Raw genomic sequence first — 23,261 nt, forward strand, 5'->3', positions numbered from 1 at the left:
CGCCTCACTTCACTCTCAAGTCCGTTCAGTCTCCTCCTCCCCAGTCCGTTCTCTGGGGCAGACTGACTGAGCGCTCGGCCAATGAAAATCCCCATAGCTTTCGGCTCACCCAATAGAAGCGTCAGCAGTGGGAGCGTCGGGCCAATAGGGCTGAGGGGGCGGGGCGGCGCGCTGCTCGAGCGGCGCTGGCGGGCGGCAGCTGTGGGCCGCGGTGAGGTGGGTCCGGTCCGGTCCGGTCCGGTCCGGTTCGGTTCGGTTCTCGTCTCTCTCTTCCCTTCTCGTGGTTCCGTTGACCGCGGCGGAGCTGCCGCCCGTACCGAGCCCTGCGGGAGCTGCCGGGACGGTGCGGGGGGAGGCCGGGGGGCGGCGGGTGCAGCGCGGAGCGGCTCCCCCGGGGCTCGGCCTGGGGCTGCCATGGAAGGCCCGGCTGGGCACAGCGCTGCGCTGTGTGGGTAGCGGCCCATGTTGGATCCCTGTGGGAGGAACCTCCTTAACCCCCCAGCACGGCTCCGCTTGCTCCGAGTCTGGCCACGTACCGATGGTTTCTTTGGGTTCTGTTGCTCCCCCCATACAGGTGCAGCAGCCGGATGGAGGTGCGGAGCTGTGCTGCTCTCGGAGTCCTGTCCGTCCGCCAGGGGAAGCTGCTGCTCCAGCGCTGCTGCTGCCCCGATCCCTCGGACCTCGAGACCTTCTGCCCGCCCCCCACACGCACGGACGGGCGGTGCCGTGCACGCGGCTCTCGGGGGAGCCGCTGACTTTTGCCCTTCCAGGAAGGCACCAAAGTGTCACGGTGAAAATGTCAGCGTTAACATCTTCCCTAAGAAATACTTGGGGTTTGCTATCCGTGCTTTAGGGCTTCCAGTGTGAGGAAAATAAGGGTTTGCATGTGGCAGCCTTAACACAAACCTGAGTTCACTGCAGCAGGACTGCCTTAACTCTATCTGTGACTGGTCAGATGGGTGATGGGGCTTGGTGTCCTTTCTGGCCTAGTTTAAGCTGAAATATTGGTTATGAGGAAATCCTCTTTTCCCAAGGAGCACTGAGGCAGTGGCACAGCTGCCAAGAGAAGGGGGGAATCGCCATCCCTGGAGCAGTGGGGTTGTGGCACTAAGGGACATCGACATGGGGGGGGTGCAGTGGGACTTGGATGTCTGAGAAGTCTGTTCTAACTTTAGTGATTCTAATGGTAATTAAAGTAGTGTTATAAAGTGATTAGTGAGAGTTTGTTAAAAGATATATCAAAAGTTGTTAGTATAACCACCTCTTGTGGATCTTGTGTACGTTCTCTGGTTATTCTTTGTAGCAAAACACCCTTGTTTGTTCACACAGCGCCTACCTTGAGAAGTTTTGGTGCGCACCTTGGAGTTCTCAAATAATGTTGAAGGTCTGCTGTCCCCAAAGCCAAAGCCTTTCAGATTTGTGATTGCCAAAACACGTGGGAGGCAAATGATCAGCAGCAGATTGCAGAACTTAATCTGCTCTCTCCTCCCCCAAATTGTTTGCTTTGATTTGTTTAGTTCATGAAATAATCTAAGCTTTTCTGTGTTGCAAGACTGCCTGCCTGCAAAGGATTGGATGCTCTACAGAGCTCATTTCTGTTTGTATTTGTCACTGTTTCTGCAGTGGTTTTGCCATGGAGAATTTCTAAGATATCTTCAAACTTTCCTCCAAGATCCAAAGGCATTTACTGGAAAGTAATAGAACAAGAATTACTGAGCTTTCCATGCTCATCCAAAGGTTTACCTAACAGGATTTGCAGTGTGTCTTTGGTGCCAGCTACTGCTGAGCTAAAGGCTTCAGACAAAGAACTCAGGAAGGTGCCAGCTCACATACATGTATCTACTTGAGACAGTCTCTCTGTGCTGTATGTCAAAGGCAAAATGGCAACTTGTCTCTAGTCTGAATGTTGAAGGCTTTTGAGTGCTGCAGCCAGTTTCTGCTGCCATCAGGCCACTAGTGGGGCGCAGGCTTGTGAATTCTCATAGCTTTCTTTTGTTTTTGACAGAAATGGCTCAGGAAGAGATGGAAGTTGATCTCCAACCAGTGGTGAACTACTCCCTAGAGAACCAGGGGACGCTTCCTGCAGAGCCCGCTGCTCACACGGCACTGTCCTCTCAGGTTGCAGCGCTCAGCAGCGGAGGAGGCAGCCCTATCGTTCTTTCTGACGATGAAGTTGTTGTCGTATCGACTGCTGATGCCGCAAGGGAAGCAGCTGCTGATCCTGACCAGCAGGCGAATCCTCCCTCAGCTCTCATCGGACTGCTGAGGCTGCAGGGGGCGTCTGACCAGCACCAGCTGCTGCCTGGGCCTCAGGTTGTGCTGCGTCCGCGAGTACGAAGGGCTCGCAGGCAGCCAAGAGTCGGTGGTTCCCAGAGGACAGTCAGTGCCAGGTAAAGCAGAAGTGAAGCTGTGTTTGAGCTGTGCCCTTACCAGTTCTCATACTGGTTTAAGACTGCCTCGATGCCTGGCTTGTAGAACCTGGCTTGGTCCAGGTGTGTGACTGTGGTCAAATTCCGAGCACCTCAAAAACCTCTTAAGCTCACTAATGACTCTTTGATTTCATCTGATGATGTCTTTGCTTTTTGTTAAATGAACCCGCCCTTCTCAGTTCTTCTGTTGGCAGCGTTGTTGTTGACTGGAGCACGTTACCTTGCTCTGCCAGATTCCTGTTGGTGCTTCCTGCAGCAGATCTGGCTCTCAGCAGTCCCAGCCAGCATTTAGCTCAGTGGAGCTTGCACTCTCTTCTGCGTTTCACCTTTGATTTGAGGACTGCCTAATTAGGTGACAGTTGCTGCAGAAACTTTTGTAAAGAAATGCAAACTGACATTTATCATCTTTTTTCCTCTGTAGATTTTTGTAATCTCCAAGCAAAGTGAAAATTCTGTGTTTAGGGCTGTTAGGGATGAGTTTAAAAGGTGATAAGTGGGCACGCTCCCCAACTAGAAAAAGAATCCTATTTCTGGTTTGTTTGGTTTCTGTCTCATCTTTTGCAAATGCCAGGGGTGAAGTTATAATTAACTGGAGTGCTGGCTTGAAATTCAGTGAGACCGAGATCTCTTCTCCTCCTCGATGATTGCACGTTGCTGTACTGCTTGCCTGTAGATTGCTTGTGAAGGTCACTGTAGTTCTCCAGGCTAGAAGCAGCCTAGCAAAAACTGCTTGGAATGTGAAGGATAATTGAGATGATAGCTGGGTTGATGTGGGAAGAGGGAGGGTGTTGCTTTCCAGGGATAAATGTCTTGTGGACAGGAAAGGGAGAAGGTGGACTAACTAGACACTGTGCAGTCAGTGGATTGAGGCTCTGATACAAGCCTGATGTATCTAAATTAGATATCTAATATTTTCTGGTGGGATGGGAACCAGGTCTGTGTTGTGATTGTAATTACAGTGTAGGAGTTCCATGGGCTGCCAGTCTGTAGTACTTAAGTCTTTGCTTATTTTCTCTCCAGCCCCACCAATACCCTTTGCCAAAATAAAGTCATGTGTAGTGATGGCATTTTCTTGAGCAGGCAAGATGAAGCTGCGTGAAGATGTTGCTGTGTGATATTGCTGACTGTGTCCATAAAGCGGGCGATTGCATAGTATTGCCTCTTATTAATACAGACCTGCTCTGGTAAAATTTGATACTTTCCTGTTTACCACTAGGGCCTGTGAGATTTTCTTCAAGCAAGCATGGGCAGCATACCAAGCCTTCAGTTTACCTGAAATAACTGTGACCTTTATTTCTTCCTTCTCTGGATGCAGGGCAGCGTTGGACAGTTACTTTCAGATCAGCAGGACACAGGAGCCAGCTACAATACCAGGTTCACATCTGGAGCCCTTGCATACTGTGAGGAGCAGCCAAGAACACAGATCACAAATCACAGAACTGCAATCAAGTGGCTCCGACAGCAGCACTTCTGAGGAGGAGGAAGAGGTGGAGGCTGCAGCACCGCTGCCTCCAGCAGCACAGCAGACACCTGCAGCATCTAGCCCAGGTTTGTGCTTCGTTTGTGCTGTGTGGATATTAGATTTCAGAAACTTATTGTGCTGCTTCAAAACTCAGCAGGGAAATACTCTGGAGCTTCACAACAGCTGGTGCTAAGAGATCATTATGTCCACAGCTGATGGGAGCAGGTTGCTACCACAAGGCTTTCTGGCAAGCGGTTCCTAAGAACAGTAACAGCAGTGAGTGATTGTCACTGTCATCTTAAATCCAATCTTTTTGCTATTTGCAGGCTGCTGCTTATAAATAATCCTGGAAGTGTTCAAAACAACTTGAAAATCTGAGGTTATTACTTAGAACATTTCCTCTGTTACCTGCTGCTGAGGAGGGATTGAAGACATCAGCTCGCATCTCCGTTTGGAGGCCAGCAATGCTTTCACTTTTCAGAGGAGGGTCAGATTCAGGACATTTTACTTTAAGCCAAAGTAGAAAGAAAACAGCAATTTTAATTCCTGTAACTTTCTGAGACGCTTAACTTAGGAGACAGAGGTACAACAGCTTGGTCTTTTTATTTTTCCCTCAGCTTTTTCTTCCTCGATTCAAACTTGGATTCACAGGCTGTCTGCACTTCAGTGACTTGGCTTGTGGTGAACATACATATTTTATAAAGAGTGACAAACAGTGAATTCAGTGTTCAGAGGTTTTTGATAACTAACGAATATAAGAAACATATTTCTCATTTCTCAGTTTCTTAGAGACTCCAGTCTCTAAAGAACATCCTTATGCTTCAGTCTGTTTTTGTTTTGTTTTTCATTAGCCAGCCTATCTTGATGTTTTTTTGGGGTACATCTAAGAGGCCACTTTGATCAGATTAATTCCACTTGCTTTTAGCTCGTCTTACACGTGACAGGCGCTCAAGCTGTTAAGTGCTGCCTAATATTGTGTGAACATATGCTCTCTGTTGGGTTTTCTGGAATCCCCTTGTCTTTTCTTCCTTATGTAAGCTGCTGATTCCTGCTCATCCCAGAGCTTTAGGGACTGAAATTATTATTAGCACAAGGCAGTGTTAGGTGATACTTCTTCACTGCATTGAGAATATCTGCTTCGGGTACTAATTGTGGCTAATAACTCTTTTGTTTGTCAGGAGGCTGAGGGAGATAGTGCTTTCTGCTTCTTTTTAGTATGCTAGGGGTGGTAATCCAAACTGAGCTCTGCTGTGTGCCCATGCTTCAACAGAAGGGCTAACAGGCACACCACAAAGACATATGGTGCAGCAGAACCAATAGTTCAGATAACCATGAGCTGGAAAACTGCTTAAGTCAGGGTGAGTTGGACAGATAGCATATGGTAAATGCCTCCTTGGCACGTGGAATATTTATACTTAGATCCCTTGGCAAAGTAGCTTCTCCATGTTGATATCTGTCTTTCTCTGAGCACAATGGTGCAGGTCTGTAACCTTACTTTAGCCTAACTGTTGATCTGTATGTAGCTGTATTTATTCCTAGCAAGCCCTCATAACAATATCTGTCTTCTAAAGCTCTCCTTTGTCACAGAATGTGCTGGAATTCTGGATATTTCTATAAAAGATAGGAGAAAGTTCTTCAGTACTACAGTTGTTGAACAGAAGGGCTTACATGTCAACTGCCCAACCCAAGGATGTTGATCTGTGGTTCAGTGTGTAACCTGTGCCATTGTTATACTGCTTATATCAATACTGTGATCATTATGGATCAAATCAAGGAGAACCCCTCTTCTCCCATAGGTATCAGTTTATTTAAACAATGCTTTCTTTAGTTTCCAGTCAGGATCAAGCAGAGCTGCCTCAAATGCTGCCTCAAGCTCCCGCAGAACATGGAAATCGTGAAGATGAAGAACTTGAAGCCCAGCAAAAGCAGGTGAGGTGACCTAAATGCTTTTGGAGGCAGATTACATGTGGTAAAAAATGCATTTGCTTACAGAGGGTGTTTTTTAAACCTTAGAGAACTCCACTGAAGAAACAGGAGCCACCAATTCCTGCTGCAGCACTGGAGGAGGAGGAGGAGGGGGACACCTGTGCCATCTGTTTTGAGCCATGGACCAATGCTGGGGATCACCGTCTGTCAGCCCTGCGGTGTGGGCACCTCTTTGGTTACACTTGCATTGACAGGTGGCTCAAGGGGCAGGCAGGGAAGTGCCCCCAGGTAAAGTGGGCATTTCTGTGCACTGGGAAGGACTTGCTCTTGGGTGACTTGTGCTGCAGGCATGGTCACCATAACTGTTACATTTATTTGCTCTACAAAGATGCCACCTATGCCTGCTGTCAGAAATAACAAAAATCACAATTATTTTGATGCATCTGGTGCAGGCACAGCTAGCAGTGCTTGAAGGGAAAGATTCTGTCGTGGATTTTCTTCCCTGAAGTAGAGTGTTTGTGACTAGCTGGCTCAGAAGCCTGCTAGTTTGAACTCAACCTGTAATTGGTTTCAGAGCACCGCACTGTTCCTGGAGTGTGGGAATGGCAGACAGATTCCTAGAAGCAATTAAGCGTAAAGAATGCACCATTGGACTAGAAATCTGTCTGAGAACCATTTTCAGTAGGTTTAACTGCCATTTTTGAACTGCATTTGCTTTTGCAGCCTAAAGATCAGGCTGTTCAGGTAGGTTTCAGAAAGTGAGCTGAGAAACAAGCCACGTCCTTTACTTGCAGTTGCAATTGGTAGATCTGCTTCTAAAGGTGCTTCTTTCTGCTGTTCTTTCCATGTGTTTTTTGTTTCCATACTGGTCTCCTTTTGAGTAGGTCTATGATGACAAAAAAATATGTCAGTGAGTACCACGTAGATGGGAGTTCAGCTGTCCTGCTTTCCAAGGCAGTATCTGGAAGATCAGTATTTCTTTGGCTTTCTCATTTTGTGAGTTTTAATGGTCTTGCTTGACTCTGTATAGGATTCCCTCCTAGCACAAGAAGCTTCCTGTTGCTGTGCACTCAGGTTAAGCCTAAAGACCCACTGTTAGCACAGTAAAGGCCCAGACCTAACGTGTCTCATCTATTACAAGTGTGTGTAAGCTTTTTGTCTGCTCTGTGCCCAGGCAAAACTCTGAGACCTCTTTTGCTCTTTGGCACTTTGCTTTCTTCATGAACCTTAACAGGGCTAAGGGTACTTCTTCCTGATTTAATGTGGTTTTTTTTTGTTTGTTTTTCATATCATTACTGAAAATTTCCTGTGAGAAGTCCCTGTTCTGGAGACAACCTTGTAGCTACATCATCTGCCTTCATTTTCATTCGCTGTCCTTTGCGGCTGAGTGTTCTCTAAATGAATAGCACCAAGTTGCTGTGTGTGCTGCTCTGTATACTAAGTGGCTTGAGTGCAGTTACTGTGAAATTGCAGCATTCCAGATCCTGTTGGTGACAGCTGTTGGCTGCCAGAAAAGCTGCCTTTGCCACTCGCTGCTCTGCAAAGCAGTTTTCTGAGGTGTGGGGGGAGTTGTCTGGTCTGAAACTGTCACCCTTGGTTTCTTCATGCTGCTAAATAATAGAGAAGTCTGCAGTTTAAGCACACATAACAATTTAGCTCTCCGTTGAGTTTACTTATTTCAGTGCTCTCTGCCTCTTTTCCTATCAGCCAGGTATGTTTGCAGCACAGGAGGATTTCAGATGCTGTAATTTCTTACAGGTCCCAACGCAGGGAGGTGCTGTTCCTTTTTTCTCAAGTATGAACTGGTCATGGCAAGGTGCACAAAGTGATTGAAGCATCTGACTCTGCTTGTATCACTGAAATCAGCAGAATGCCAGTGTTTGACACTGTTACAGGAATGCTCGCGTGGATTTGGGCCTGCAGGGTTTGATCAAAGGAGTAGGAAATGTAAATCAATGTTGGGAGGAAGTTTGAGTGCCCAGGTTCTGCTCTTGAAGCAGCCAATCTTGATGCTTTCCAAGGTTTGGCTGTTATTCTGCTTTAGGTCGTTTCTCCTCCTTTCTGTGGGTTTTCTGACCGTGCTGCTGTTCTGGTGCTTCAGCAGAATAAATGTAGAGGAAAACAGGCAGATAGAATCTATTGCACCTTCAGTAATGCAAGGTCTGATCTGCCACTGCAGACCCCCAGCAGTGCCTGTAGGATGGGGTGTCTTACAAACACACTGTGACATTAAACAGACAGTGCTTCCCTTCAGAACTCTTAAGGAATATTCAGAATAGTAACCTAGCAATTTGTAGGGATGCATAGCCCAATTAGTGGTGTTCTTGTAACAAACTGATGGTGTCTTTTTCTTTCAGTGCAATAAGAAAGCAAAACGTTCTGACATCGTGGTCCTGTATGCTCGGACTCTGAAGGCACTGGATACCAGTGAGCAGGAACGCATGAAGAGGTACGGAGTGTTCCTGACATGTCAGGGAAAGCAGCAGCCTGGCTTTTACTTTATTCTTTAATTTCCTGTATTACCTAAGCCATTTTGTGCATTCCCTTGGGGGTTATCGTGAGTGTGGCTGTTGTAGATCTTGCTGTGTTATCTGTGCCTTCCTTGTAAGGAGAAGTTTCTTTTGGAACGGGAACACTGAGTTTGCACTTTGTGGCACTCGGGTTGCAAAAGGTATCTTGTGCTGGATCATGAAATGTTGTGGCAGGAGAACATGTAGGCTTGTTGCCAAAAGCTGTATGTTGCTAATTCATCATTAGATGAGAAAAGCAAGGCATAATTAGGAATGCAAGGAGGGTGAGTAACTGACCTTTTCTGTCATCTTTTCTGCATGCATTAAGCAGAGTAATCTCTCCTATGAATCACTTTCCATCTTGCTTTGTCAAACTCTTCATGTAGCTTTACTTTCAAAGGTCAGCAAGCATTGCTGTGATTCTACCCCCTCTTCCAACTTCAGTGTAGACTTTTGTCCTCTGAGAAAAGGAATAGTAGGAAATGGGCATGAATTTTTTTTTTGCTGTCACAGATACTATTTTGAAATTGCAATGCTGCAGACTTCTGAGTTCCCCTGAATCTTGTAGTAAATAGAATTTAATTGGGTCTGCTGTGGCATGTTGCTGAGCATAAAGCTGGTCTTCAACACTTTTTTAACAGAAACCTCCCCATCCTAGTAATTATTAATTAGAGATGTTTGAGGAATAACTATCACAAGGGGAAGATAATCACTGCTGCTTAATGTTGTTTGAACTGTGCCTTTAGACTGCACAGATACAGCAAAACAAAGCACAGTAAAACTTGTTTTCACATCCTCAGAAGGCTTTTGAGTGCTTAAATCTTGTTGTTCCTTAGGTAGAGGTGACTAACTGCTGCATGTGTCTCAGGTTCCTACAGCAGCTCTTCCCACTTGCTATCCCATCTGTCCCCTGGCTGCTGTTGGTTGGGAGGCAGACAGCAATGACTGCCTGTCAGTCTCACTCACTCACTGGCAGTGGATACTTGTGGTACGTAGCCACCAGCAAAGTACAAATGTGGACACTGATACATTCATATTGTTTGCACATAGCCTTGAGTTGGGTGTGAGCTTATGTTTTTGACCCTTGCATTCAGAAGAGCTACCCTGCTGATTCTGGATGCTTGTCTGCAATGGTTCAGTGCAGAGCTTCATCTGTTTCTTATGCAACCAAGGAATAGCACGGTGAAACTACACAGAAATGACAGAACTCTGTGCTTGATAAATGTGCAAGGCTAGGTCTGTGTATTTTAAAGGTGCTTAGGCCAGCTAGATCTCCTGCTTGGGAACTGCTGAAATAACCAGAGAACTGCAGCTTTTGGAACACAGGATGCAGCGTCAACATAGACCCAACATGCAGATATTTTTAAGGAGTGATGGTGTTTCTTTCCCGCTTTCAACTATTCCTTCATATGTAAAGTACTTATGAAAGCAAAATTTAAGCATGTTTTCAAAACAGCTGCTGCTAAATTGTTTATATGCACTTTTAGGCTCAAGATGAGGTGGTAAGTTGAATTTTTATACGGGCCTATTAGGGCCACTCGTTATCCAAAGGATTGTGTTTGGACTCCAGAGGGAGAGGAAAAAGGCACTTATTTCTGTGTAACAATAATTGAGTCATGCTGTACCACTAAGGTGAACATACTGGCTGACTATAGCACCAGGTACCCTGTTCTTTCTGAATTTACCCAAGTGGGACCTGTGTTGGAACAAAGTCCAGGGACAGCAGTCAGCAGAGGAGCATCCCAGAAATACCCAGCCCTAATGTTTGCTTTTTTTTCTGTCTCTCTCTCTCATCCAGCTCTTTAGAAAAGGAGCAGAAGTTGCGGAGGCAGGCGGAGCTGGAATCTGCACAGAGCCGGCTGCAGCTGCAGGTTCTGACAGATGAATGCAGCAAACTGCGTAAGCAAGTCCAGGTGAGTCTGACTCTCCTGATGCACAGAGGACTCCCTTTTTCCCCAGCCTGTCTCTTGCTTGCTTTCCTTACAAGGCCTCCAGATCTAGTAGGATTTAGGGAACTCAACTGGTCAATCATTCTCAATATCCAAGGCTAGTGTAGTTATGCACACTACTTAGTGCTGACTTCATTTTTGTTTTGAAGACTTAAAGTCACAAGTGCAGTGTAACAGGAGGTGTTCTTGGCTGCTGGTGTTGCAGGTTGCTCCTCAGAGCTTGTGGTGGCTGCTGGCAAGGTCTGGTAACACAGTGCTGAATTTGCCCCCCTCGTTTTTCTCTAACTGCACCAAAATAAGCATTGAACATCTGTGATATAATGGAAGGTTTTTGGTAAATAGTTGGTGAGGAAAGCATGCTTGTGGCCATTCACAAACATAAAAACAAAGCAAAGCAACCAAACCTTAAATGCATTTCAAAGGTCAATGAAGATTTGAGCTAAGCACTTCCTGCACCGTGAGCCTGTCATTGGAGTCAGCTGGGATTCTACAGCTGCTGAGAAGCACCCCTGTCCCTTCAGAATACGCTGAAAAGAAACGACTGGTTGCTAAACAGCAACTTTCTTCCTGGCTTGTGCAACATGTAGCATTTTGTAACCTGCTACAGCTGCTTCCACCGGATTTCTGTGAAGCTGAAGCTGTTTGCCTTGCTGGAAGTTTCTGCTGTGAGTTACCTGATGTGTTGCATCAGCACTGGGTTTTGCAGCCGGTTTGCTGTGTTTTTGTTGCATGAAGTAGGTCATAACTTGCCTAATCTCTCACTGTCTAGTATCTTGCTCAGCTTTAAGCTTTTCTCTACTTCCGGGTCTTTCAGAGCCTTGGCTATTTATGTCTGTACATTAAGCAACATCCTTTTTTGCCAAAGTTTTTCCAAGTGATGTAACACAGGGCTTTATAGATTGCTTCCTAAATTCCTTTGTGAGGCTGTATGCTCGTCGGGGTGTGTGAGAGAACTGGTCTGGTCTGCTATAAACTTTGTCTTAAGAACAACAGAAATAAGATAAAAGTGCAGGTCCATAACATACATCTTCCTGCAATTCTTTAGGTGTTAGATGATAGAGTATCCAGTCTAACTGAGTTGAAGTCGCGCGTTATAAAGATTAAGTACCCTGTGTCCTTAAGCTCCATTTCAGTATTTATACTGCATTCATCACTGTCCTGCCTCACTTGATGTGAATGCTAGAAGCAATTTGAAGGTACTTGTTTGTACTGTGAATGAACTGGAAGTAAAAAACAATTTGCTGGGGAGCCATATATCAGCAGGAAGCATAGAATAAGCTGCTAAACTGTTGGGTTATATGCATAACTAATTCCTTATGCTATGGGAGGTCAGCTAGTAAAGCAACTACTTAGATTCACTTAAATAGGAAGGGACCCACAGAGGCTTCCAGCCCCAACCGTAGCTGGGTAAGTTCAGTGTTGGATTGGGTTTCTTGGGCCATCAGTGTATCAGCTGATGGAAGCAGACTACGAAACCTCTCTGGACAATGCACTCATAAACTGTTCTCACTGAGAACTGACCTTGTTGCTTCTGACATTTGCTGCCCTTGTCCTTTCAGCGAGTAGTATGGTTGAGTGTACAAGAAAATGTGTTTAATTGATGTACAAAGGTGGAAGCCACCACAGAAAGCACTGCTTTGGGATTACAAATCTGTGAAATACCCAGACATTCAGAGGGACTTTCAAAGTGGAAAAGTCCAGTTGCACATGACTTCATTGGAAGAGTTGTGCCCACTAATTACGCAGACTTAAGTCTTAGAGAAAGCATAAAAGCATATGCCATCAGTTCCCCCCGTAGCCCTTGTATGTACCCTTCTTTGTTGTTAGTGTGCATGAGAACTACACACTGTGTCATATTGCTTATGACCCTTTTTCGTGTTTGTATGCTTTTCTTACACAAAGATGAGCTTGCTTCAGCTTTCTTATGGTAGTGTGTATTAAAAATGCTGTGTTTCCAGGCTCCTTGGCTCAGGTTTGATGCCTCTAGTGCTGCACTGCGGTTATAGGGTCATGCATTTATCTCTGTTAAGTGCAAATCTTAGGCCACGTAGAGCAAGATAGTGGGCATGACTTCTCTAAGAGGTCTGTGGGAGCACAGCCAAAGAGTGGCTGTCATCTGATAACTGCTTTTGTCTTTAAAGCTTTGTATCAGCTATTACAACCCTTAATCTAATACTTGGAAGAAAACTGGCTTGAATCTGTTGTAGCTGGTTTTCCTTTCTTATTCGTTGTTCTCTCCTATTTCAGCTTTTCATGCATATTCCTCTAGAAGATTTTTGCTGGATATCCTCTTCTGGAACAGGTTGCTCAGTGAGGTTGTGGATGCCCCTCCCTGGAAGCACTGGAGGCCAGGCTGGATGGGGCTGTGAGCAACCTGGTCCAGAGGAAGATGTCCCTGCCTATAGCAGGGGGGTTGGAACGAGATGATCTTAAAGGTCCCTTCCAACCCAAACCATTCTATGATTCTTTCTCTAACTGTTACTTTGTCATAGCAGGAGCCAGGTAGACTGCACAGCCATCAGCTTTTCCTACTGAAAGTGTCCTTCTTGGGCACAGTTAGTGGGGTTTGTTCTTTGGTGCAGTGTTTGTAGTTGCCTTGGTAATGTCCCCAGTTCCTGCTTCTGCTGGGTTCATCCTTTGGCTGTAAATGCAGACATCGTTCTGATGGTCTTTGTGTTTTTAATTGCCTGCCTTTCTTTTTAATGAAGATCTTGCATAAAATTGAAACGTTGAGTGCAGGTGGAAAGAAGAGTTTTATAAATTCCCCAGAGCAACAAATATTTTTAATCTCCTTCTCAGTGGGGGTGGCATCTTTCTGCCTTTCAGAAATAGGGCTTATTAAATTTTTGATGAAAAACTGCTCTCTTCTATGTTACCTGTGTACATACTGACTGCTTACTCTAAGCCTGGAGCTATAGTTTCTGATTGTCAGCATCCTGGCACCCCTTACATCCCCCGTCCTCTCCAGATCTTTGTCTTTGCTCATCTTGAGTCTTCAGGCTCCATTTTTTAATGTCACAGGGAATTTGGAATGCAGAATTGGTTTGATGCAGAACCAATCAGACCTCTGGAAGACACCAGAGCTGCTCTCCTCTGGAGCAGTCCCCAAAAGCTATAGGGCTTGGTGACAGCTGTTAATGTAGAGCTTGATATTTGGTCTTGCCTCTTTGAGAACTCTTGCCTATGCTCGTACATAAGTTAGGTGATATTGGCTGGCTCGGTATCGAGGCTAGCTTGCAATTTACTAATATATTCGTAATATCTCTTGTGGCCCTTAATTGCTTAAAAATGATGCAGTATTTGAAGCATAACCCAAGTTGCTCAGACAACAGAAAGCAACTTTCTTAACATGTCTATCCTCTCTCTAATATCAATGGAGTGCTGCTTTGCCTGGTTTTGCCCTTGGATCACAGTGAGTTGTTCCCAGAATGTGTTGTGATCATTTACAAGTGATGCAAATGTAGCAGTGCCACTCCTCACATCCCCCCCTCCCCAAGTCCCCCCGTCCCCCCCCCCGATGCTCTCTGTGGGAAGAGGAGTTGGGGAATATCTTGTTTGTGGCTGGTGCTGTGATGGAAGGTGTCCTTGGTGAGGGCTTTGCATCCTTGAGCATCAGTTGAGGTGAAAGGAGGCGGGGATGAAGCAGAAAACAAGGCAGGAGCTCTTGAGAGTTGTCATTCCTGGAATTTGCTGCCTGGGATTTACAGGAACAGGGCTGTCTTCATTAAATAGAGGGTGTTGCAGGAAACAAGTCAGTCAATGTTGAACCTGAAGGTTTTTTTGGGGTTTTCTTTGTTGTTGTTGTTGTTTTTTGTTGGTTTTTTTTTTTTTTTCCTTTATGGGATATTCTGGAAATTCTGGAAAATGGTTCTAATTGACTGTCTCTTGTGGCTGAGCTGCATGTAGTACTTGGCAGTTAATTCTCCTCTAAACAGCATTGATCTGGTAATAATTGTCATTGGCTTTTCTGTGTTGTCCCAGAGCCCTCTCTTCTGATACGTATAATAACAGACTGAGTAGATTCAACCAGAGCCTGCAGAACCTTTCAATGCTTCTGTTGCTCTTGCAGTCAGTGAACAGGGAAATGCAGTGTTTCAGAGTATGGGGACAGAGCAGTCCGTATTCTTTCTCCTTCTCTGAGAATGGGAACACCTGAAGTACATGGATCAGGTAGCACAGGGTGCCGCATCTCCAGCAGAGCATTAAAACTCTCTGAGCTCTCTTTCCTTTGCAGGAGCTGAAGGCTCTGATGGCTCAGCACAATGGCAGTGCTTCTAAACAACCCGGCAGCTCCCGCACCTGCTTCCCAGGTGGCCTCCCCTCCAGCCAGAGCCAGCGCAAGTACCACTTGGAGAAGGTTTTTGTGGTGTCTCAGGCTGGGAACTGCAGAGTGATGGCCTACTGTGACTCGCTGAGCTGTCTCGTGGTATCGCAGCCTTCTCCACAGTCCACTTTTATTCCTGGTAAATGAGCAGTTGAGATCTGGGGGTTTGTAGGCGATACTGGTTTACAGAAGTTAAATGTTTTACTTGCTCCCTGTGCCCTCTCTATCTGGCTTTACCTTTGTATGTGCCATATAAATGGGGAGCACTCACAAGTCTACCTCTGGTCTGTGCTCCTGCTTTGGTGACCTCTGCCCAGAGGGATGACTTATCTCCCCCCCTGCTTCTGCAGTGGGATCCTAACAGGGGATCCCTGTCTCAAGTACCACATCCTCAGGAAGGTCCAAAGAATAAGAGGTCAGCACACAAGGACAGGCAGAGTCGCTCCTGTTCCATGAGCAAGAAATGTTCCTTCTGTCATAGGTGGATTGGGCCGCATGCTGTCAACTAACTCCTTTTTAAAAAGAAAACAGACTTTTAGTATGAAAGGTAGGAGCACTGTCTCCCAGTGTGGGAACAATAGGCCAAGAAGCCTGGGCAGTGCTGTTTCTGTCTGCTTGTTATGGCTGGGGCAAGTGAACTGACACCTGGCTTTGTTCCAGCTTCCTGTCCTGGTGAGATAGATGGAGTGTTATGAGTCTGAGAGCCTTTATTTGCAAAGCACTTTTGTGCTTTCTGAATGGTGAAGCTTGTTTTAATCTCCAAACCATTAACCAAATAATGTGCCTTATCTCAACATAAGGAAATTCCATTCACTGTATTCAATTTGCCTTATTCTCTGGAGCCTTGGAGTGAATCTCTCAATGGAGGCTTTGTGGCATGCAGGTGCAGTTCACCTGTAGGCATTTTACGCTGTGACACTTGTTCTTTTAAATTGCCAAGTAATCCTAGTGTGCATATTTAGGAGGAACTGTCTAAAAAGCAGCAGCTCGTGTAATGAGAACTGTAACTAACACTGGGATTGCTCTTGCTGGCTTGAATACTTTGAGATTTTACACTGTTGCTGATTGAATTTAATAATGATTTGTGTCAGTTCTCACTGAGAACAGCAAATAAATTGGATGTGTTCACCCCACCACAGCTTTTAATTTGGAGATGGTAGATGGGACATAGAATTGCTAGTTCCAGGTTCCTCAGCAGTTGCTGGTAGGCATCCTGCCTCACACACAGGCTGCTTTGCAATAACCTGCCTTATCCTTCTCGTTAGGGTGTGGTGTGAAGATGATGAGCGTGGCCAACCTGAAGAGCAGTCAGTACATCCCCATCCACAGCAAACAGATCCGGGGGCTGGCTTTTGGCAGTCGTGCAGATGGTTTGCTGCTGTCTGCTGCTCTGGACAACACTCTCAAACTCACCAGGTGAGCCTTGCTGGGGGAGGCAGCATTTCCCAGCTTGAGCATTAATTCTGTGCAAGAGACTGGACTGGATTTTGTATTTGTCTTGTAGCTCTTGCTCTTCTGTGCTTGATTTTCTGCTCCTGCAGTGAAATGTGGAGCAGGGGAGCTTGTATAGCATGAAGCAGAAGCTGTGTTTAGGTTGAGCACTTTGTTCTCTGTGCTGTTGTTGGCCTCTCTGACTTAAATCTTGTGGATTGTGAAGTTCATCTGGGATATGAAGTGTGTGCACAGCATTGTTGAGCGTGTGCTGGAAAAGCACAGATTATCTGGAGCTAGCAGTGACTGAAAACAGCAGGTTGAAGACAGTTATGCAGAGGGTGAGATGTGTTTCTCCATCCCTGGTGGAATTTTCAGCATATGAGTTTGCGTTTTCTTGCTATTCTGTGCTGCCCTTCAAGCTTAAGCTAATTCAGAACTTTATCGGCCACTTTGTCTTATTGAGTTGCAGCAATGTGTCTGTCAGTATGGTCTTATGCAGAATATGTCATGATTAAGTAGTCCCCATTCTCTCCCACATGGGAGACAATGAAGAGAACGTAATTCCGTAACAAACATGTGAAGAGTTCTTGCTTTTCCACTGGTGGTACTGTGTTTAAATAGTCAAACAAGTGTTTCAAAATTGGTATCAGAGGTGGACAGTTCTGTTTAAATCAGTGTGCCAGGCTTATAACCGCTGAGGTTGGTGTCGTGGCTTTCCTGCAGAGCAGCCTCTTGTTGCAGGAGCTGCTTAAGCTTGATTTCCACATCTGCCTCTCTCTGCCTGATGGATTGCAGTGGAACTTGTGAATGTCATCAGAGCTTCTGCATTTGTGTTTGATTCCAGGGTGCTGGGGTGCAGTGGTTGCTTCAGCAGCATCTTTGTAGAAAGAAGAGTCTCCCCCTTGGTCACCTTCCCAGTTACTGATCTCCTAGTCATCCTAGAAAAGGAATTATCCAAGATGTTAAGTCCCCCCCATTCATGTTTACAAGTGTTTAAAATAGCACAAAGGCTTTGTTTTCTTTGTCCTTGCTTTTAACTGGTCTCTGTTCTGATACAAAACGCCCTGACAATTCTCTCTAGCCAGGTCTTTGTGGTTGTTCCCTGGGAGCAATTACTTCTGTGGACTTCTGCACTTAATTGCCTTCCTCCTAGTGAACCCCATGAGTTGTAAAGGGGTTATTTTGTTGTGTTTTCTTCTGTCTCACTAGAGTGTACCAAGCCTATATTGGTAATGCCACCCTTGGCATAGGGTAGGTTCTATAACAATCTAGAAAAGGAAGCATCACCCTGAAAGAATTATGACCCCCTTCACAAACAGCATGAAAGAGATTATTCTATCTAGATGATCCAGAGTCGTGCAAAGAGTATAGGATTAGTAATTTAGTATTCAATCTAAGGAGATTAGTTTTTAAGTCTGGAAGTAGGAAGAAGCCTGATTTGCTTCCTGTGGTTGCACTACTTTCTTGCCAATGGGTGTTGTGCAAGGGACCAACAGTTTGTTGGTTTTTTTTTTCCTGCAGCTTGGCAACAAACACTGTGGTACAGACATACAACACAGGCCGCCCTGTCTGGAGCTGCTGCTGGTGTCTCGATGATACAAATTATGTTTATGCTGGGTTGGTCAACGGCTCCATCATGATATATGATCTGAGAGACACCAACTGCCATGTCCAGGAACTAGTCCCTCAGAAGTCCAGGTATGGTTTGTGTATGTATAACTGGTGTATGTTAAGCCGAGCATAGCTCCCTCCATAAACCATACAGAATTGTGATCATCTGGATTGTTTTTACATGAATCTGTTGTTCAAAAACTCAAAATTCACAAAGCATGAGGGGGTGTTTTCTAATGTTTCAGGGTACATGTGTAGTTAGTATGGGGTACTTGGCCAGTGCATCTTGTTAAGGCATACAGCCATCAGAAGGACCCAGCAGTTGTACATCTGAGCAGCAGAACCAGCTGGGTTTTGGAGCTGGGCTTGGTGTTTCCTTTGAAAAGGAGAAATTACAAAGAGGTACAGGACACTGATACTTCCAGCTCTTCTACTCAGAATCAAATGTTGATTTAAGAGGATATCTCAGAGGATATCCTCAGGTAAGCTATGTGGACCTGGCCAGCCAGGTTGGTTTGATCTTCGCACTGCCCAAGTCAATCACAAGCTTTAATGCTTTAACCGAGATTTAATGCAAGGCAGGCTGAGATGGGGCCCAGCTATGTCAAGCTGCTGTTTTAAACAATCTGAACATGTTGCTTTTGTCACTTGGCCTGTCCCTTCAGTGAAGGAAGGGACTCACAACTAAGTTCTCTACTGATGACTGCTGAAGCCTGTTGTCCCTGTTTGGAGTGTTAAAGCTATGGGTTGCACCACATCTGGTGTATGCTGTGTGATGTATATTTAAATATAATAATAATATGTAATAATAATAATAAATATAAAAATATAATATATAATATAAATAATATAATATTATATTAATTATATTTATATATTTATAATATATTATTATATTAATTATTATTATATTAATTATATTAATTATAATATATAATATAATATAATAATAAATGACTGTAGCCGACAACGCTGACTCTTGCCAATCACATTTTCAGGTGTCCCATGGTATCACTGTCTTATCTGCCTCAAATGGCCTCAGCCTCTTTGCCCTATGGTGGCATACTGGCTGGGACCTTGGAAGGGGCCTGTTTCTGGGAACGGAAAGCTGGAAACTCCTACCGGCCTCATCACCTGCTGCTGGAGCCGGGTGGATGCATCGATATTCAAACAGAGACAACCACGCGGCACTGCCTCGCCACATACAGGCCCAGTAAGTAACAGTGTGTCTCTGCAGTGTGTGTTTTTTGCTGATGCTCGGTCCAGCTGTATTTGTTGGTTCATCAGCAACTTTGGAGCTGAACACCTACCCGAAGGCATGGTATCTGCCTTGACCACGGTAATGGGTGTTTGCACATTAGGTAAGAAACAGGTGAGGGCGAGAGGAGGAGGTAGCTGCAAGGTGGCTTTGCTTGTCTTCCTATAGTTATACTTGCCCACAGTTAAATTTTTCAAGGGCTACCTTTTTACTTTTGCCCCACAGGTAAAAGTAACCCATGTGTGCGTTGTGTCCTAATGGAGCTGACCTGCAGCCCGCTGACAGAGGCCTCTGAAGATGTGGTGTGCTCTTCTAACCCTGTTCAGACTTTCAGTGCTGGACCCACCTGCAAGCTGCTGACCAAGAATGCCATTTTCCAGAGCCCAGAGGAGGATGGCAGCATCTTTGTGTGTGCTGGTGATGAGGCATCTAATTCTGCCATGGTATCTCCTGTTCTTTTCAGTGTGGGGAATTTTATTGATATTCTTTGGGAGAGAAGCTTTATGGGTCACAGCATTGATGTGTTCTGGTGGGAATTACCTTGTCACAAGCACTACTCTGTGCTTTCCTGTAGCAGATGGTACTGATAATGTGGGATATTGGCCAATATCAGCCTGTGCTCCGCATCCATGGAAGGGAATGTAGGCACTGAGCCCTGTTGTCTGCCAGAGGAATGTGACTGGGCTTGTTGCAACTGAGCAGTGTAATGTGATTGTTGTAACTGAGCCCTGGTGGGGTAGCTAATGTGCTAAGTGCTGTGAGGGGTGGACATGGGCTCATTAGGGAGGAGGGAAGGTGAGTGAAGCTTTGTCCTTCTTGTGGAGCGGCAGCAGAGGTGCAGAGGATGGACAGTAATGTGAGAGCTGATGAGCCAGGATCAAAGGAGGGGCATAAGGGAGACATTGTGGGAATCTGTTACCCAAGCAGGCTGTGAAAGCAAAGGGCTTCTTGAAGCAGATTGAGGAAAGTCCCCAGACCCTGGTTTTAGAGAGGTGTAAACTTCACTAACAGTGGAAGGGCACAACAGTGAGTTGCAGGCAACCCAGAATGTTTCTGGAGTGCATCAGGAGCAACAGCTGAACAGAGGTGTCACATAAGATGATGCTTCCCCAGGTCTGCTCAGCAAACAAGAAATAATATAGACAGATCAGGAGAATGATTTGAATAAAGGAGGAGCTTGCAGCTGAACCTCAGTGCTAAAAGTGCCTCCAGGTGGGATGCAAAACACTAAGCTTTAGAGCGCAAGGATCCAGCTGTCTAGGCCATAACATCCCAGCTTGGATACAGGAATGTTAGACTGTGTCAAAACCCTCACTGCAATCAAGGTAGGTTACAGCTGCTGTGTGCCCTTTGTCTACAGATGTGGACGTTTCCTGATAGCAGGTTGGTTGGGCAAAATTGACCTGTACTGGTTCTGTGCTGCCAGAGCCAGGTGTGGGTGAAGCAGCGCTTTGCTTACAGGTCTCCCAGGGAGGCTGAGGCAGTGTTTGCTGCTGTGGACTGAGTGCTATGGGAGGACAGTTACTTTCTTTGGAGAGAAGCTCCGTTTTGGATGGGGGAGGAGAACCCTGCAGTCATGTTTTCTGTCCCACAGCTCTGGGATGCTGGCAGTGGCTCCTTGCTGCAGAAATTGCAGGCTGACCTGCCCGTACTGGACATCTGCCCCATGGAGGTGAACCAAACCCACCTGCTGGCTACTCTAACAGAGAAGGCAGTGAAGCTCTACAAGTGGCAGTGAGCAAGTCCCTGCAGTGCCCGCCCTGGAGGCTTCCCATGTGTGCTGCTGATGGACCCTACAGCGACAGCACAGTCCCACACTTGGTGTCCTGCATGTGCTGCTTGCAGGAGGCAGGAGCTGCAGCAGTCAGGAACTGGGACGCAGAGGTGCCTGGGGTGCTTCCTGTCATCCTCCATCCTCCTTTTTCAGGTCTGTCATTATTTCTCCATTGGTCAATTTTCTACAGTCAAGCTCAGCAAGCTGCCTCAGCACAGCAAGAATTCTTGGCCCGTCTCCAGCGTGTGTTGCTGCACTTTTTCCAGTGTGAATATATTAGAGGGATTTGCAGATCTCTTCTACGAATCAACAGAATCAAAGGAACTTGAAGACCCGCGACTCCCACTGTACTCTCACATGGATTCTTGCTGTGATTACTGGCTGATGAGAAGCTGACAATGCTGGCATCTCACCAGCATCGCTGATGCTTGGTGTTAAAAGCAGGGTCACTACTTCAGGTCACATATCCCCATGTTCTTTTCTTGAAGGCAGAGGGCAAAAGCAGTTAGCAGTTCCTGGGGAGGAGAGATCCCATGTTGTGGCCATGAAGAGAGCAGGCTTGGAATATCTGCAGAGTTCTTTGTTTTCTCTCCCTGTGAGCACATCTATTTTTTGCACTGTAGCTGCCTAACCCTGTCCCCACCTCCCTCTCTCTTCCTCCTTCACCTGCCACCAACATCCAAGCAAACTTGGGCAGCGTGGTTGTGGAAAATGGAGGGGAGGAGCAGATACTTGTACTGCTGGCTGCTGCAGTCTGTGTGTCCTTCCTTGAAGCACTGATGCACTGCAACAGCCCGTACAATGGAGGAGAATGCTGTAGTGCTTCAGTGGGGCTGCCCACGGGGATCAGCCCTGGCTGGTACAGTTGATACTTGGCATCTATCCTGTGAATATGCTGCAGGGTGAGAATGCCTGTTTCCAAATCAGATCACAGAACAGGACTTCAGTTTCCTTTCATTTATCAAAAGCAAAGCTGTGAGGATGTTAGAGAAGCCCCAAAGCCAGTCCCTGTGTTGGCACCATGTCACGGTATCTGTCCTGGGCACATGGAGCTCGCTACCAGAACAGTTTTGTTTCCTGGGACGTGCAAGGTAGGACCTGTTTGAGTCTGCTGAGATCTCTGCTTAACTTTGTACATTGATGTCTATTATTTTATTTTTCTATGTTGTAAAAATAAAGTGTTGATAGTTATCAAATGGAGTCGGTGCTGCTGTACCATAGGAGCAGCTCAGCAGGATACGCCACCTGTCTTTTGTGAGTGAGTGGCTCTGTTTGCTTGTAAGCTTCCTCACATTTTGCACTAGGGTTCAGACTGAAGCATTGGCGTTCAGTGGATGAAGAACCCTTCATCCTCTTGGTAAACAGTGCCTCTGAGTAATGGAAAATAGAGGAGGTGGGGATCTGTGCCCTGACATGCTTATCTAATGCTCACAGTGACCTCGGGATGAACCCAGCAGGTAACAGGCAGTGCCTGGGCTGTGCTGGGCAGGAGGGGAAGTGCTTCAGCTTCATCTCGGTGATTATCCCACCTACTGAAGCGTAATTAATTGGAGGGTCCCCAGGGGTTGGATTTGCTTCTGCCCACCATGTTTGAGATGGCATCCAGCCGGGCGCAGCTCAGGGAGAGGCAGCAGAAAGCAGGGGAAGAACTGTGGCTCATCAGGGGGAAATTGCCTTTTGCTTTTTCCTTTTCTGTGAGTCTGGGAGGCACGAGGCCCACCCTGACCCAAGGGATGTTGCCTCCTCTGTCCCCAGCCTCCTTGGAATCTGAGTGCTGCCATGCTCTGCTTATTTCCATGCACAGATAAGCGACGATGCAAGGCTGTGACCCAGGAGATAAATGGAGACAAAGTGGAAGTGAAGCACCAGCCTTCATCATGGAGATTGGCACCAACTGAAGGTTGTGCAAGGTATGGGGCCTCAGCACTGCTTGATGGCTGAGCCGAAATTCAGCTCCATGCCCCCTGGCCACGTGGGAGCGAGCAGTCTGTGTCCGGTTAAACCTGGAGCAGCTGCAGTGCACGGGACAAGCTTTCTTCCCCATCATGTGATGAGCCACAGGGTGATGCTGCGTTGTGCTGAGCTGCTGGGGTTACTGCCCAGGCAGAGATGTCGCTGTGCACAAAGAAATCTCTCTTCCTTGTTGAATCTGGACACGGAGCGTGGGGCTGTTCTTTGCAATGTGTGTTTGGGACTGCACAGCCCCAGGTTGGAGCAGGGGGTTGCCAGGAGTTGCAGAAGTTGGCTGCTGCTCCTGGAAGAGTGGCTGGAGGGCAGCTGAGGTTGGGGAAGGAGCTGGAAGCTGTGCCCTGCCTGTGCTGCTCCTCTCCTCCTGGTCCTGCTGCAGGAGGAGCAGAGCCAGCTCTCATGCTGGTCGAGCTTTTCCAATTGCTTCCCATAAGCCAGATCTGCTGCCAAGCACTGGGTGGATTTTGCTGGCTTTTGTCTCTAAGTGTTTCCAGCTGTGCAGCTGCTGGGTGCCAGCATGAAGCATCCCTCCCAAGCACTGCTTTCCCGGCAGCAAACACAAGGAGCGCGGGGACTTTGCCAGCTCACCCATCTCCATGCAATGCCCCCTGCCTGG

The 23,261-nt window shown here is 46.5% G+C and overlaps 1 protein-coding gene across 7 annotated transcripts; it reads left to right on the forward strand.

Annotated features, from left to right (window-relative positions):
* The first annotated feature begins 48 nt into the window (after positions 1-48).
* Positions 49-21,873, forward strand: RFWD3 (ring finger and WD repeat domain 3). 7 transcript variants are annotated; one of them, XR_014947724.1, is made up of 15 exons: positions 161-216; positions 575-833; positions 2,006-2,390; positions 3,745-3,977; positions 5,720-5,820; positions 5,905-6,105; positions 8,175-8,266; positions 10,126-10,240; positions 10,699-10,941; positions 14,511-14,739; positions 15,866-16,016; positions 17,556-17,732; positions 18,644-18,858; positions 19,129-19,346; positions 20,498-21,873. XR_014947724.1 is itself a non-coding variant. In XM_085551673.1 (14 exons), exons 1-14 carry the CDS (start codon positions 82-84, stop codon positions 20,639-20,641), a joined length of 2,499 nt encoding a protein of 832 aa, XP_085407799.1. In that variant the 5' UTR covers positions 49-81; the 3' UTR covers positions 20,642-21,873. The 7 variants fall into 7 exon arrangements, 4 of the variants coding, with proteins under 4 accessions (XP_085407799.1, XP_015729093.3, XP_015729095.2 ...); XM_085551673.1 differs by lacking the exon at positions 10,699-10,941 and having other exon boundaries at positions 49-216; positions 575-790; positions 2,119-2,390; XM_015873607.3 differs by lacking the exon at positions 10,699-10,941.
* Positions 21,874-23,261: the final 1,388 nt, after the last annotated feature.

Source organism: Coturnix japonica, chromosome 6 (genome assembly GCF_054131305.1).
Source record: "Coturnix japonica strain WE chromosome 6, WE-NBRP24, whole genome shotgun sequence".
Taxonomy (NCBI): Eukaryota; Metazoa; Chordata; class Aves; order Galliformes; family Phasianidae; genus Coturnix; species Coturnix japonica.